Genomic DNA, 16,939 nt, shown 5'->3' on the forward strand with positions numbered 1-16,939 from the left:
AGATGAAGCCTTGCCATTGCACTCCATAGAGTATAGTGGTGAAGTACATTGAATATTTGAGTACACCTGTGCAAGTATCTGACTTGCAGACGTTTACTAGTAAGATCGTTTTGATGTGCCAATTTCTATTAGCGACTGTCTTTGATCTTTTTACACAGATAACTTCACACTACTGTTGATTTATTTTGATTAAAGCAAGGGGGAAAAGTGATTTTTGTAATGGAATTCACCTGTTAACAATAAATGTAAGACTCTTCTGTACAAAGGTCTTTCAGGAAATTTAGTGAAATGTTTAAAGATTTTAGGAAATTATTTTGCATTCTATAAGAAGTATTAAAACTGGACTGTGAATGGACACTCAACTTGTACAGCAGAAATACAGTTATTCTAGTTCCTGTTATGCATGATTTGAGAATGCAAATAGCTTGTTACTGTGTGTTAAGTACTTATTTTTTCCAATACTGCTGATGCTTTGGTCCACTAATTGACATCAGAGCTCCATCCCATAGGTACACCCGACAACAAACCATTTGTCCAAATTAAATTCCATCTGCCAATACCTCTGCTCGATTTCCAAGTTGATCTAGTTCCAAGTTTATCATTGCTACCTGAGGAAAATGGCAGGCAATCTATCCTATCTATGTCTCGAATAATTTAATACATTTTTGCAAACTTCAATTATGTCTCCCCTCAGCCTTCGACACACTCGAGGAAACAAGCTAATACTCTCTAATCTAGACAACATCATGGTGAATCTATTTTGCACTCTTTCTAAAACCTCCATACCCTTCCTGTAATGTGTGATCAGAACTGCACACAGTACTTTAGATGTGGCTCAACCAAAGCTTTATACAGCTGCAACATCTTTCTGGCTAAATAAATTGTTTATAAAACTGGCCATATGGAGGTAACCATGTTGGGTTGGTGTACATTATTATGGGAAGCTCCTAAGAATTTTCCTTCCATTCCAAGTGTATTGTGATTCACACTGTAAGAAGTGTGCTTTCAGTCAGCAGAGGAGATGGGTTTCAAAGTGCAAGGACATATTTTGACCTTAGCTTATTCATTGTTAGCCAATTCTACTTTTTCTTTTAAGACATTTTTTGCATCCATTTAAGTAGCTCATTGCAGGCTTTCTACAGATCCTGACTACTCAGTATAGATGAAAAGTACCAGTGTGATAATTAGCATGTGGTTCTGGAGAAGAAGATAAACGTGATGTGATCAGCAGGGCTTGTGGAATGCCAAGTTATATTGACTATCGGGGGAAACAACATGTCTGAAGCTTCTGACCAAAGCCAAAGGGAACCAAGGGCGCCCATGGTTAATCAGCTTTGATTGCATGTTTTGGAGCAGTATGAATATTCTTCCAACAAGGTTTGATATAAGCACACATTAGTGCTTAGAGGACATTGTGTTCCCTGATCACATGTTAATCATTTCACTGACTTCCACACCAGCTGACTTATGTATGTTCTATAACAATGCCAAAACAGAAACAAAACATATAGTAATGTTCCTCATGTTATCATCCTAAATCCTCCTATTAATGGAGGAGAAATTGAATTATCTAGAACTGAAAATATGCAGTCAGGTCACACTAATTTGACATGGTGCAGGTCACACATAAAATATGTTTTATCCCTCACTATTGTCATTGTAATATCGAGCAAAAGCAGATTACACTGACTTTTGCAATAGTGTGTGTTCAGGGAGTATGGTTTTGCATGACTAGCACCAGGTTAAACTACTGGATTGAAATTCTGCTTCCTGCTCTGAAATGGAAGTGGTCATTCCTCCAGCTGACACTGGTGGTCACCCCAATTCATGGGAAAGTTTATTGCAAACTGCTGGAGCAGAGCAGTGGTGGGCCACTGATTTTCAAAGGCAGCTGTTGATCCCTTGTCAGATGAGATGGAGCAAAGAAGACAAATCTGGTTTGCCCATTCATTAACCTCATTAATGTAAAATGCAAGTTCACTGTTCATTAGATTTATGATTTAGACTGGATCTATCTTTAATTATTAGTATATTTGATTTCTGTGTATTTGAAATTTCATTTCAACTATTTTTCTTTCTACAGTACAGAGCAAAGCTGCTTTATTTCGATTATGGTGATATTGTTGTGCACCAAGGTGAACAGCCACGAGGGATTCATCTGATTGTATCAGGAATGGTTAGGGTAAGTCTTCAGTTAAATAGTCAGATTTGCGTCTCAGCTGAAATCATTCATTTCAGTAAACTTGCAGAACCTATTCCCAGTGGTGTCATTACCGATATTTACTATGTTCTGACGTTGGATCCACAGTAGCAATTATGATAGGGTAATCTAGATATGTTGACTTCCACTGATCACCTCACATTTTAAAGACCAACCTCATGAGTAGATTGGTCATCTAGTTCAGATCCAGTTTATGTTAACACGAAAAGTGATGTGTTGGGCACATCTTTTAAGGGATTAATATAAGCTCTCTATTTTGATCTGTGTACCAAATTTAGGAGACAAGAAAAAGTCCTTGTATTTTATTTATGGCATCACAACAGCAGTAATGTTTTGACTCACTCACGGCACACTTTTTTAAAACTATTTGACTGTTCTTTTTACTTGTACTTTTTACTGTTCTTTTTTTTAACTATTATTCAATTATGTGATGTGGGAGACACAATTACCTGCACTTAACTGCCCTTGAAGAAGCAATAGTAAGTCATCCAGTGGCGAAGCTAACTTGTTGTATGGAGTTCCATTGCTTAGATCTAAAGGATTTCTAAAGTGCTCTCTAAAGGATTTACCGTGCTCTGTGGCAGCTGTTTACCTTCCTCTTCATCGCGCAGACAACGCTCCTCCGCTGTCCCTGGCCCCCACCTTCGCGATGTGTTTGTTTGTGTGTGTGTGCGGTCGGTAGCAAAGATCCTGTAGGATCTTTGGTCAGTAGATGCATCTCACGCTTCAGTCGAGGCTTTCCAGGCGAGTGACCATAACCTCTGGTGACTCATGGAAACCTTGGGTGGGGGGGGGGGCGCAAGGTCACCAGAGGTTTCTATTCAGGTTTCCTAAGTGGGACAGGGGCATAAGTATCCTTAGGGGGGGGGGGGGGGGGGGGGGGGGGGGAGGGGGGGGGGGGGGGGGGGGGGGGGGGGGGGAGTGAAGGCACTTTTAAGAAGTTTATTCAAGTTTAGCGGGCATTTTACCTTAGTCCTGAAAACTCCAATGAACCAATTAAAATGCCCGGTTAGCGAAGGAGATTGCCTACGGCTAACCTCGACTGCCTGTAACTAAATAGCGACTCCACTCCACTGCAGTAGGAGTTCAAAAGAACCATGCCGACCAAATTTTACTCGTGGAAATTTTTCACATGCTGAACATTTTTCGTGACCTAGCTGAGGCCACAAGTATTCGGGAACTTCCCTCGAGCATGAAGGAGAGTTCCAGCGACTTCATGGACCTCCTAGGACCATGTGTCGACCATGCTGCAAGTTTGAAGGTTGAAGACACTCTTCTAAACGCGCAGATTAGGTCGCCCAAGTGGGACAGCCCCTTAAGTATTACCAAGATATCCACCTTCAACATTCTGAGGTGTCAGCTTTGACCGGAATCCTCAACAAGATTAGTCACATAATTGCTGTGATTAAGATTTGGCCCTCGGCTTGCTTGCCAACAAGTAGCTGACCCACTGACACACCAAACCTTTTCCATCAGTTATTGTGCACAAATCCACCGTCCACATGCTCTCCACTTATCTGTTTGAATACACTCTAACAAACATTGAAGATGTTTGACAATTGCAAACACAATGAGCTGAATGATCTTTCTCTTGCATAACATTTTATCATATTCTACAACATTTGCACATTTCGTACTGGATAGTTGTAAGCGAGATTTACAGTTTATAGTTTTTAGTAGCTAATTAAAGTGTTAATGAAATGTAAACTATTAAATTATTCCCATCTCCTGGCCAGAAATCTTATCCTGATGTTTCTGGCTTCTTTGTTATTGGGTCTGACCCATATCACCACAGATGTATATTTACAGTCTCTTCAAACTCCGTAAAGATCCCTGATGTAGAATGCTCATGTTATTGTATTATATTTAGGTCATGTGCTCCTTGAGATGTTTTTCTTTCATTTATTGTGCTTTCTCCCTTTTGATCATGTGAGCTTTTTGCCTTTCATTCATTTTATTATATCAAATAATGGAGGCTTGCTGCCACCTACAGAGTAGACAAATAAGTTCAACAATAAAATCAGAAATTGTTGGACGTATTCAATAGATTAGTTAGTAGAAGGAGGACAGAGAAAGACCATTTAACCCATTGTGTTTGCACTTCCCTTTGGATGCGTTTGGTCAAACGTCAGTGCTGTATAGAAAGAAATAGTCAGCATTCCAGCTGGACGTCTCTTCATCAGAAGTAGGTAAAGTTAGAAATCATACACATTTGAAGTTGCCAAAGTGGGAGGGATTGAGAGAATAAATGGTTCTGATGCGTGCTGCGGCAGGGTGATAAGAGTTTGTTAATTTGCAGTTGATCAATCGGGAGGAGATGTAATTGTGGAAGGGAATAAAATGCTGGACCGGTAAAATGCAAAACACTGCACTTAAATGTATTGTTGTCAACATAAATGCAATTTGAAATGTTATTTCTACTATTTTCTCTAAAATAAAATGTCCGAAAAATATATAGCATTGTCTTTGGCTACAAAGTGGAAATTTTTCAATTTTTTTGGTGCGATTACTTCAATTTTGATAAGGTCCTTGCTTTATCTGAACCCCGTTTCTTCACTCAAGTGATGATACAGGGCATTCAGAAAGTATTCAGACCTCTTCACTTTTTCCACATTTTGTTACGTTACAGCCTTATTTTAAAATGGATTAAATTCTTTTTTTTATCATCAATCTACACACAATATCCCGGAATGAAGAAGCAAAAACAGGTGTTCAGAATTTTTTTGTAAAGTAATTTGTAAAAATAAATAACTGAAATATCAGATTTACGTAAGTATTCAGACCCTTTGCTATGACACTCAAAATTAAGCTTAGGTTCATCCTGTTTCCAATGATTATCCTTGCGATGTTTCTACAACTTGTTTGGAGTTCACCAGTGGTAAATTAAATTGATTGGACATGATTTGGAAAGGCACACGCCTCTCTATATAAGGTCCCACAGTTGACAGTGCATGTCAGAGCAAAAACCAAGCCATGAAGACGAAGGAATTGTCTGTAGACCTCCGAGACAGGATTGTGTCGAGACACAGATCTGGGGAAGGGTATAAAACAATTTCTGCAGCATTGCAAATCTCGAAGTGCACAGTGGCCTTAAATGAAAGAACTTTGGAACCACCAGGACTCTTCATAGAGCTTGCCGCCCGGCCAAATTGAGCAATCGGGGGAGAAGGACCTTGGTCAGGGAGGTGACCAAGAACCCGATGGTCACTCTGACAGAGCTCCGGAGTTCCTCTGTGGAGATGGGAAGACCTTCCAGAAAAGCAACTATATCTGCAGCACTCCACCAATCAGACCATTATGGTAGAGTGGCCAGACGGAAGCCACTCCTCAGTAAAAGGTGCATTAGGCACTTAAAGGACTATCAGATCATGAGAAACAAGATTCTCTGGTCTGATGAAACCAAGATTGAACTCTTTGGCCTGAATGCCAAGCGTCACGTCTGGAGGAAAACAGGCACCGGTCATCACCTGGCCAATACTATATCTACGGTGAAGCATGGTGGTGGCAGCATCATGCTGTGGGGATGTTTTTCAGCGGCAGGAACTGGGAGACTAGTCGGGATCGAGAGAAAGATGAACGGAGCAGTACAGCGAGATCCTTGATGAAAACCTGCTCCGGAGCATTCTGAACCTCAGATGTTCACCTTCCAACAGGACAACGACCCGAAGCACACAGCCAAGACAACGCAGAAGTGGCCTCGTGACAAGTCTGTGAATGTCTTTGAGTGGCCCAGCAAGACCCCGGACTTGCACCTGATCGAACATCTCTGGAGGGACCTCAAAATAGCTGTGCATTGACGCTCCCCATCCAACCTGACAGAGCTTGAGAGGATCTGCAGAAGAATGGGAGAAATTACCCAAAACCGGGTGTGCCAAGCTTGTAGCGTCATACCCAAGAAGACAAGGCTGTAATCGCTGCCAAAGGTGCCTCAACAAAGTACTGAGTAAAGGGTCTGAATACCTATGTAAATGTGATATTTTAGTTATTTCTTTTTAATCACTTTCTAAAATTTCTAAACACCTGTTTTAGCTTATTGATAAAAAAATGAATTTAATCCATTTTAGAATGAGGCTGTAACGTAACACAATGTGGAAAAAGTGAAGGGGTCTGAATACTATCTGAATGCACTGTATGTCTAATTTATGGTTTTCCCCAAAGCTATAGAAGTACTGTGTTTCTTTTTGGTGCTATAATTGACAGAGTGACACAAAACATAATTGAAATTTGAGTCTGTTACAAATAATGGTAAACTAAGCATCTTAATATCCAATTAATTTTGGTTCTTGTAACGAGATACAAGCAGGATTCAAGGATTCAGATCAATGAATGGAGAAAGCACATGCTGAAGAGCATTTAATAAAGCAAAATACAAGTAAAACACAGAAAAACTATCAACGATCAATAAAGTAACAGTACAATAAAGCATCAATACAAAATAACAAGTCTCGCACCCCTCTGAGTATTCGATTCTCATGTCTCGCTGTCACCAAGCTCATTCTCTCCCTCTCCCTCTACCTCTCTGGTGAAGTGCTTTTTATCTCCCTGAAGGCGAAGCTTATGCTCTAATGGTAGAAGCATTTATTTGTATAATAATTCTTATCTCCAAGAACAACAGGTGATTATGTGTCAAACTATCTATCATCCTTGGTACCACAGTGGCGTGAGTTACATGTCTGATCAGATGCCAAACTAGTTTTGGATGTCTCTGGGAAAGCAAAGCTTATCTTACTGCCCTCGCAGGTATCCTCATAATTTACTGGTCCCCTTAAATTAGCCTAAGCATTCTTTGATAACATCTACTTGTTTTCCTAAACAGGGTTTGAAATGCGGTGCTGCTAATTTAGCTGACAACTCAATTTTAGCTGACATAGTCTGTTTAACCCTTACATTACAGTTCTCTAATTTACTCTTCTCATTTCTTTGTCCCATTTTAATAGCTTCACGGTGTCAAACCCGCACTTGGAACCAGCAGTAAAGGGTTGGAAATAGATGATGAAGAAGATGATGATATACCGACAGACAAAGACGGACCCACCTTCACAGATTACAGAAGCAGTGGGGCCATTATTGGAGAGCTGAACTGTCTAACCCAGCAAAGGATGGAAGTAACTGTTACTTGTGAAACTGTAGCACAGGTTAGGAACAAACCCTTCACTGGTACTACTAATGATCATTAAAAGTGCATCATTTTAAATAGAAATTAATTAATGGGATGCATTGGAGGAAAGATATACATAGATAGTTATCCATCCAAAAGTAAAACCCACGCGGTCACGGGGAGAACGTACAAATACCGTACATACAGCACGCGTAGTCGGGATGGAACCCAAGTCTCCGGCGCTGCAAGTGCTGTAAGGCAGCATCTCTGCCACTGTGACGCCTTAATACATAAGGAATGCAAATAATTTGATTTTTTTTTTACAATGAGTTGTGGATAAGTTTTATCTTTAATATTTAACCTTTAATATTTTTACCATTAAAGTGGCCTCAAAATTGTGCACTTAATTGGTGTGGAATTGGGGAGGAAAAGTTATCCATGGCATTAATATTAGGACAGTTCCAATAAACTAGATAACTGATATTTCATTCTCTTCATGGAAGCATATTTACCCCCTAGCTGAATTCTATGCTTAAAAGGAGATCATATTGCAGACCGACAATATATTTTAGCTGCCTCAGAAGTTGAGGTGCAAATAACAAATAACAAAATAACAAATCATTCCGATCAATCTGATGGAGTAATTGAATTAAAAACATATTAACTAATTGCCTGCTTTTGCAATCTGCTCAAAATCTCTGATCAGCAGGGTCTAAAGTTAGATCTTGACACTACCCTTTGTTGAACATCATGTCGCTAAATGACAAGATTAAAAAGATGGAAGGTGTGAGACAAAAGGATTGAAGAGTTGCAAATGGTGAAGCTAGAGGAAAGAATGTAGATGGAAGGGAAGGGCGAGGAGAGAAATAGGTGTGAGTCAAGTTAGGGCACAGGGGAGGGGGGAAGGAGAAAAGTGAGGGAGGGAAGCTCCCCACCCCCACTGCTCTCCTGTGCCCTGTCTGGACCTGCCGTTCCTCTCCTCCAGCTTTTTTCTTCCCCCACCACCACCACACATTGAGTCTGAGGAGTCCTGGCCAGAAATGTGATCTATCCATGTTCTCCAGAGATGCTGCCTAAGTTACTCCAGCACTTTGTGTCTTCTTCTATGGGTAACCCAGTTCTGAATCTAGACCACCAGGTCACCATGGATCTGATGAATCATAACCTTCTGGATCAGCCAACCATGAGGGAGTTCAGTAAATGGCTGACTAAAGTCAATGTAGACAACATCTATGCCCTAAATATATCAATCAGCTTTGACACCACCTCAAAAATCTCAAATTTGTAAGACATGACTGAGACAACCATGTTGACTGTTCCTAATTAGCCCATTCTCTTCCAAATGTAAATCATTTTACTACACCCAACATATCATCATCTAATTTTTCATAGGCTTTAAGTAAACATACTTTCAAATTGAGTAAAATAAAAAGGTTGAAACAAACTTTATGTAGGCAAAATATATACAATTTGCAATCTTGTGGCTATATGAACCTTCAATGTTCCTTCTCGCTCCAATATGTCTTTACACAAGTAAGTCTAAAAGTAAAATCACAACATATATCAGTTAATTTAAAAGATCTCTAGATTTATTTTTTAGCAAATAATGCTTAATTTTCTTCATACTAACGTTTCTTTAGACACAGTTTATTACTTTTATTCCTTGTTTAGACTTGTTACATCTCCATTGATGACCTCTTTGAAGCTTTTGATGTCTTCTCTGAATATCCCTCTCTTGAATATAAAATTTGGTTGGCATTGGGTATCCGTACTGCTGTTACTATCATGCTAGAAGATATTACATATCAGGTAACTATGTTTCTAGTCTTTAAAAAGCATAGAGCACCTCTCAGGTAATTATATTTATTCCTTGAAAATATTTAGTAATTTCACCAAGCCTGCACTTTGACCAGACATTATCTTCAAACAGAACATGGATCAGATTTAGATACAACACTATTGCATCAATTCTTTGACTCTTCATGACTAATTTGACAGAGTAGCCTATGACCAAGAAAGTAATTGATGAATCCAGCATTTTTGATGAAATGCGATCGACTTTTGCTTTTAAGAATGGCTCACAGAAACAATATTTGTGATTTGTGCAATTTGCTAAATAAAGAGAATAATCTCACCGTGTAACACTTGTTTGGAAAAATTGAATCACATTTTCCCGTTTTGAAAATATCTGGATACTTAGATGGAATCAGCTTGGTATAGTGCTTCATTTACAGCAGCTGAACTATTAAAAGGCTCTAAGGTCATTTTTCAGTGAGTTGAACCTTGTACTAGTTTTGGAAGGAGCAGAGAAAGGAGCAGAGATATAAATAGGTAGGTCTGGTTCTGGTGAGAGGGAGAAATGGCGGAGGATAGAAAAGAGAGAGATAAACTGTTAAGGGAGAGGGCAAATGGAAGGACAGAAGGGGGGAGAAGGGGCAAGAAGGCAAAGGGAGGAGAATCCTTTCATCTTTCCTCAACTTTTTCCCTCCCTCCTCTGCCCCACTTTATTTTTCCCCCTCTTTCCTTCCTATCCTGTCCCTTTCTCCCATTTGCTGTCCCTTAAATCATATTTTTCACTCGCCCAATTTCCTTCTCCACTTTTTCTACCTGCTTCTTTATTCCAGACACTTTTCTTACCTATTCTACCCTCTACAGGTCTTTCCTCGTCCTCTCTCCACTCTTCACGTTTTTCCTATTGCTTCACCTCTCTATGGACATTCTTTCTCGTTGCCTCTTTCTTCTCACTCTCTCAGACCCTCTGCCCTTCTCCATTCTCTCCCAATGTCTCCCCATCTCTCCCTTTCCTTTTTGCTCTCCCCATTCATTCCTTTTCTCCACCTACTCTCTACCTGTCTCCATTTTCTCTCCCCAATTCCACTATCTCTTCCCCATTTCTCTTCCCTCCCCTCATTTTCTCTCCGCACCTTCACCCATTTCTTCTCTTCCTGCAATCATTTTCTACACTTCCCAACTCTCTCTGCTCTTCCCTACACTTGTGTTCCATTTTACACACCCTCTCACTCCTTGCCCACTTGCGTCCCTTCAGATTCTTATTCCTTACAGCTCTCTTAACTGTTCTTCACCCTCCCTTTTTATCATTTTTTCTCCCCATTGTCTCTTCCCTTGCTCATTCTTCCTCTCCTATTCATTTCACCTCTGTCTCTTACCTCTTCACTCCCTTTCTCTTCCCTTCCCCAACTATTTTTATCTTTACAATGATAATTTTCATCTTTCCCCACTGTCCCTCTCTCCCTGTTCCTTATCTTCATTTGTAATTTCCTATATTCTCAGTCTACCTCTCTTATCATCCCTCTCTCTTACTCACAAGTTCTATCTGTCTGTTTCTCAAGTGCTGCTGCTGCCCAACAGATTAAATGAAAAATAGGTTGGTGCTAAGTGGAATTACCTGCAATGCTGCAATCCTGTCATTATTCGAGTTAATAGGGATACTTAGGGGAGCAGGAAGAAGTTGGGTGAGCAGGGTGCAGTGGATTCTGAGCTTTGAAGATAGGGAGTGTTTGTGCTGAGACGGAGGATGTCTTTTTTTTACATTTCCACAGACCCCCTGAGTGCTGTACTGGAGTACAATCTACATTGTGACTCAGGCGAAAGTACTACCAAATGCCTGGAAAGAAAGAAAATTATACAAAGTAGTAATCTATTTCTATGAGAATTCAATTATTTAAATTTTATTCTAGGGTTGGGCATATAACAGCATCTGTGCTTACCTGGTTCGTTCTTATATTGTGGATATAGAGAAAAACAACAAATTTGATCTTTATGATGGGACAGTAGAGGATGCATTTCTTGTTTATGGAAGTGCTGAGGATGTACAGTCACAGAAACAGTATGATGCGCCCTGTTATATTTCCAAAACGACACATCAGGTATAACCCATTTTTAAATACCAATAAGCATGGCAGAAAGTACAGTATTGTACTTTATTTGTGCAAAATTAGTAACTGTACAGAAATGTAACTGCTTCTCAGCTCTTATCTGATGCACAGAATACGAGGGAAGTAGTTTCTATTGTGGACATTGCTGAAGTGTTTTAATTGATATCCCTGTAATACATGCTGCGTTTTAATTGATATCCCTGTAATATTTTGTGACACATATTCTGTATTTGCCAATGTCTTGGATGAAAACTAATTAAGTGAAGATAGATTTTTATTATTTCATGACTTTTAGAAACAAATCTAAAGGCCCCAAAAATAGAAAAGGGCCTAATTTTTACCATAATCTTCCTCATGGTCAGGTGGCCAGTGCCTATCTGTTCCGAGGATTGTAGGAGGACCTATTGCTTGTGTCATTCTCATGAGAACTCCAGAGCAACCAAAAATATTAGTAAGAAATATATCCCCGCAATCTTAATTTTTGTGTACATTCTCAGACCTATTCAACGAACTCTTGAGATGACGTACACACACGTGATCCAAACATCTTCACCAAAATTGGTCTTTACACTATTTCATTCATCTAACATGACAATGCTTGCAAAATAAACTCATAAAGAGTACCATCATATTCATCATCATCATCGTTGAAAACATTAGCGACGCAGTGGTGCTGGTTTCCGACGAGCACGGTGACGGACGCACCACACATCTCTGTCCTCCATGCAGCTGGCAAGCTCCTCTTTTATCTCTACACATGCATCTTCCATCAACGTCCAGCATTGTCTTGATTAAAAGAGTACCTGATCAAATAAACGTCACAATATATTTGACTACTTGTTGGAGGGATGTACTTCCGTTATTCCTTCTATCCAGAGATGCTGCCTGTCCCGCTGAGCTACTTCAGCATGTTATGTCTATCTTTGTTGTAAACCAGCATCTGCAGTTTCTTCCTACACATTTCACTAAATTGATGTCTGGAATTAAGTTTTTGTAGTTGAACGGGTCGGGCCCATACCATTTGAATTTTGAAAAACCGAAGGTGATCTTTGCATAACGTTTAAAGGGAGTTTAACAAGGTAGAAGATGTGATTATTTGCACTCATGAAGGAAGTTTTCTAAATAAATGATTGCTCGTTTAGGAAAGAAATTATTTTTTTCTTCCTGAGGGCTTGAGTCTTTGGAATTATCTACTCCAAGCAATAACAGATTCCTCAAACATATGGAAAGGAAGATAGATACTAGACAGTATCTAGACAGTAAATGTCCTTTGGAGACCAATGAATGAATAATGGGAAATAAATAAAACAGATATTTTGAACAAATAATTTGTATCTGTGTTCACAGACGAAAATACTTAAGGTATTCCAATAAAAGATAATTCAAAGCCATAAAGGGAGATAGAAACAATTCAATATCTATTACAAGAGAAAACTAATGGGACTAAAGGCTAACAGGTTACATAGTGAAAGAAGTATTGCAAAAAATGTGTTGGTTGTGATCTTTCCAAATCGGCCTGAAAACTAAATGAAACTTCCTTACTTAAAAAAAAATAGACCAGATAGCCTGATAACTGTCATTGAGAAAATATATGGATCCATCATCAAGGAAGTAGTAGCAGAACGCTGGGAATACTAGCAATGTCTATATGGTTTAATGAAATAAAAATAGTGTTTGATAAATTTACTCAAGTTCGTTGAGGAGATAACAACCAGGGTGGGTAAAAAAGGAACCAGTGGATGAAGTATATTTGTATTTCCTATTTTGTAGAATGTGTATTTGAATTTAGAATTTCTTTGCTGAAACTTTCTTTGGCATTGCTTAACAGACGTTTACTTTTCTGCAATAATCTTAGGTGCTGGGATTGGCTAATATAAATAAAGTGTTGGTTGTCGGTGCAGGAATGAGACATTTCGATGAGTGCAATGGTGGCCCATGCCCTCAACATTCATCACCATCAAAATCTGGTAAGCAATATATTCCAATTTATCTTCATCAGTTGGCTGGCAAAATGATGAAATGTTAATAATGCCTCTCTGATATCATAATAGTTTAGCAAATTTCCCCATCTTTACATAATAAAGGAATGGAGAGTGAAGCCGAGGTTTTCACCTAACATGATGCCCTAGGCTTGGCACAAGTGGTCAACATGTGGCACAATGCTTGAAGCTTTGCATGGCCTTCAAGACTGGAAGCTTCACTACTAACTTCCACCCTTTCCTCACACTCACCTGGATTATCTCTGACACCTCTCCCCTTTCTGTCTCTCTGTCTCCATCACTGGGGACAGACTATCAACCTACTGACACCCAGAGTTATCTGGACTACACTTACTCCCACCCTCCCACTTGCAAAAACACTATTCCCTACTCCCAATTTCTCCTTCTCCGCAATATCTGCTCCCAAGATGAGGCTTTCCATTCTATTCTAGGACAACTGAGATTCCTCTTTCTTCAGTAAATGTGGTTGCCCTCATTTTGTTATAGATGAATACCTCACCTGTGCCTCCTCTGTAACCCGCCGTTCTCCTCTTGCTCAACATCCCCCCCCCCCCCCCACCCAGACGGATCAACAATAGAGTTCCTCTGGTCGTTGCCTTTCATCCCACAAGCTTTCATTTTCAACATATCAACAACATTTCCGTCACCTCCAATGCAATCCCTCCACCTGTCACATCTTTCCAGCTCCACTCCTTTCCGTCTTCAAGAGACCGCTCCCTCCGCAATTCCTTGGTTCACTCATCCCTTCCCACCCAAACCATCCCCTATCCAGATCCTTACCCCTGCAACTGTAAGAGATATAACACTTGTCCCCATACCTCCTCCATCCAGGGGCACCAGCAATCCTTCCAGGTGCAATGGAGGTTCCTTTGCATCTCCGCTAATGTTTTTGACTGCATCTGGCGTACCCAATATCGCCCCCTGTACATTGGCGAGACCCAGCGTAGAGTCAGCAACAGTCTGGCTTTTGTGCTCTAGTTTAGGAATTATTACATTTATTTTTTCAGGATGCTTTCAAGGTAACAATATATTGGAGAACCAACAAGAGTATCAATTGTGTCAATATTCAAACTAAGAGAATATTTCTGAAACAATATCTGTTGTATGATCTAATTTAGTGTTAAGTATGTTTGATGCTTTGATTCCCTTCCCATAGTGCAATGATGAGAACTGCACACACTAGCCTGACCTAACAAAAAATTCAGTTCTTATATTTTTGCTTGTGCGTAGTCCAGCTAGAAATAGGGGTTGGGGGATAAGGAGTGAGGAGCAGTTTTGGGGGCTGGTTGTTGCTGGAGGGGGTTTGGGAGGTGGCAGTGATGGTAGTGATACTGCCGCCTTCATCCATAACATCAGTAGATTTGGTTTTACCTGGGACTGTGATTGTTATTCTGTTCGAATTGAGCAAACTCAAGATACTCGCTGGGTTAGCATTAACATGCCAGAGGATTGCAGGTAAATGCAGATAATAGATTTGTGGAGACTTTCAATTGAATTATAATGACTATGTATGGCAAAGCATGAATTTCCAAGAAGTTGACGATAATTTTAATTTTGTTATTTTCTGTTTCAGCATCAAAATCAGCACGTTATACAGAGTCCTACAGTGCCAGCCAGATGGAGATCCACACTGTGGTATACTATTACATAGAGAACTATATTTTGATTGTCAAAGAACTACTTTACTTGCCTTTACTTGACGTAATCTAGCGGTTTTGTTTTACTTTCTGCACACTCCCCTTCCGATTTTACTTCTATTAAATTTAATAGAATGGAAAATCGTGGGATATACATTTCAGAATAGAATAAATTCGACTTAAGGTTTATTTCATTAACCTCACAGCAAAATCATAGCAGAATTAATGCTGCACATAGAGGTGGCCAGGATGAGCAGGAAGTGCACTTGGAAGGAATTAAAATGTAAAATATGTACATACAGCCATAACCAACATAATCTCATGCATAATATCCATCATTATCTATAATGGAGGATTTTGGGTCATTCAATCATCATCAACAGCACCATCATCGTTGAAAACATCAACGGGCCCGGTGCCTTACAATGCTATGTACAACAGTGATCGCAACTTCTACTGAATGCTGGCTCACTAGGAGCTCACCCGCCCTTTGACAGGTCTTATTTTTGGTCCTGCTGGGGGTCCACAGCCCCCTCCTCACCTGGCAAACCAGGTAGGGGAGACGGTTTATTCGCCGACTATCCGACCATGGAGCAGGTAGCACGGGATTACATGGTACCCATGGCGGGCCTTTTTCCAATCCCCAGCTTTATCTCGCTTCCAGCCAGATGCATGTTTACCCCCTATATGATTGTCAATTTACTCCCCAATCATTGCTAGTCTTTGATTACAAACCTCTGTTCATCTTCTCGCGCCAATCTTCGTGCTTCCAAATTAGCAATGATTTTCTCATATTCATCTTGTGAGCTAGAAATTAGCTGAGTGCTGACCACCATTGCTGAATGTTCCATCCACTACTGATCCCCACCTCCCAAATGCTGACTTCTGAGTATCTATTTGAAGGACATCGGATGACTTGAACAACACAGCAGTAGCTTGGATAAGGTCAGGCAGGCCCTTTGATTCATACCAAAGCAACCCTCATGCAAGAGTCAACACTAAAATTTAGTGCACCTCTATTTTAGGGTATCTGAACACTCAAAGCCTTGGTTTAACATGTTATCCAAAATATGGCTACATCACATATCCACAGCTATAATTCTACCTCTAAATGCTTTTCCTTAAAACAAAAATATATGAAAGGAACTACTTTACGAGCTTTCTTTGTTGTTACATTATTTGAAAGACCAAACATATAACAAAAGGTTATAAATGTCTTCTTCTAATCTCATTAGGATACCACATTCAGCAAATTGACACAACCATCATCAATGCTGTTCCCTCGAATGGAAGGAGGCCGCCTCCAAACTTCCACATCAATTGCCAATGTAAAGCTATTTTGACTGAAGAAAGCTTTTAACTTTCTGATTCTGTATTATAAGAGTCCTATGCCATTTCATATTATTCTCACAATGTGCTTAAAATGAACATTTGAGCAATAAAAAGTTTGTATTCATATTTATTATATAAACACATTTTTAGTTCTACTGAGACAAATCTTTGTCTATTTTATCTTCGGTGGGGTCACTGTATGTAAATGTTATTTATGTGTTTGAAGCCTATGCACGGATATTACTGTCTACAACTATCTAATGCATTACATTAAGTAATGGTACTGCTTTCTGTACATAAAAAATGAAAAAAAAAAAATTGTCTGTTAAACATTATTTAGTCAAGGTGTATGGGAATAACACCATCTGAAAGATCCCCTTACACTATTCTAACTTGGAAATATTTTGCCACTTCTTTATCATTGGATTAAAATCCTGATATTGGTGTTGGTTTATTATTGTCAGCTGTACTGAGATGTAGTGAAATGCTTTGTTTATGTGCAGAATATATTGTTATAGCATTATAGTGTTACAGTTATAGAGAAAGGCCAGATAAAAAAAAGTGCAAGGTCCATAATGAGGTAGGTTGGAAGATTGGGAAGACTTTGCTTATGGGAAAACTATACAGTATTCTGATAACAGTAGAGAAGTTGTTCCCGAAGTTGGTGGTATATACTGTCAAACCTTTGTATCTTCTGCCTGACGGGAGAAGAGGGAATGATTAGGGTATAAAGGGCCCTTGATTTTGTTGGCTGT

General features: G+C 39.6%; 1 protein-coding gene across 10 annotated transcripts in view; it reads left to right on the plus strand.

Annotated features, from left to right (window-relative positions):
* Positions 1-16,488, plus strand: part of LOC129705798 (sodium/hydrogen exchanger 10-like) — a 147,689-nt gene extending 131,201 nt beyond the window's left edge. For 9 of the 10 annotated variants that reach the window (XM_055649609.1, XM_055649610.1, XM_055649613.1 and 6 more), the window contains 7 exons: positions 2,084-2,182; positions 7,159-7,356; positions 8,991-9,128; positions 11,018-11,206; positions 13,071-13,182; positions 14,789-14,850; positions 16,088-16,488. In XM_055649609.1, the coding sequence (XP_055505584.1) occupies positions 2,084-2,182; positions 7,159-7,356; positions 8,991-9,128; positions 11,018-11,206; positions 13,071-13,182; positions 14,789-14,850; positions 16,088-16,195 (906 nt within the window). In that variant the 3' untranslated portion in view covers positions 16,196-16,488. The remainder of the gene's footprint in view (positions 1-2,083; positions 2,183-7,158; positions 7,357-8,990; positions 9,129-11,017; positions 11,207-13,070; positions 13,183-14,788; positions 14,851-16,087) is intronic. The other variant, XM_055649611.1, reaches the window with a different exon arrangement.
* Positions 16,489-16,939: the final 451 nt, after the last annotated feature.

The sequence above is a fragment of the Leucoraja erinacea genome, chromosome 18 (genome assembly GCF_028641065.1).
Source record: "Leucoraja erinacea ecotype New England chromosome 18, Leri_hhj_1, whole genome shotgun sequence".
Taxonomy (NCBI): Eukaryota; Metazoa; Chordata; class Chondrichthyes; order Rajiformes; family Rajidae; genus Leucoraja; species Leucoraja erinaceus.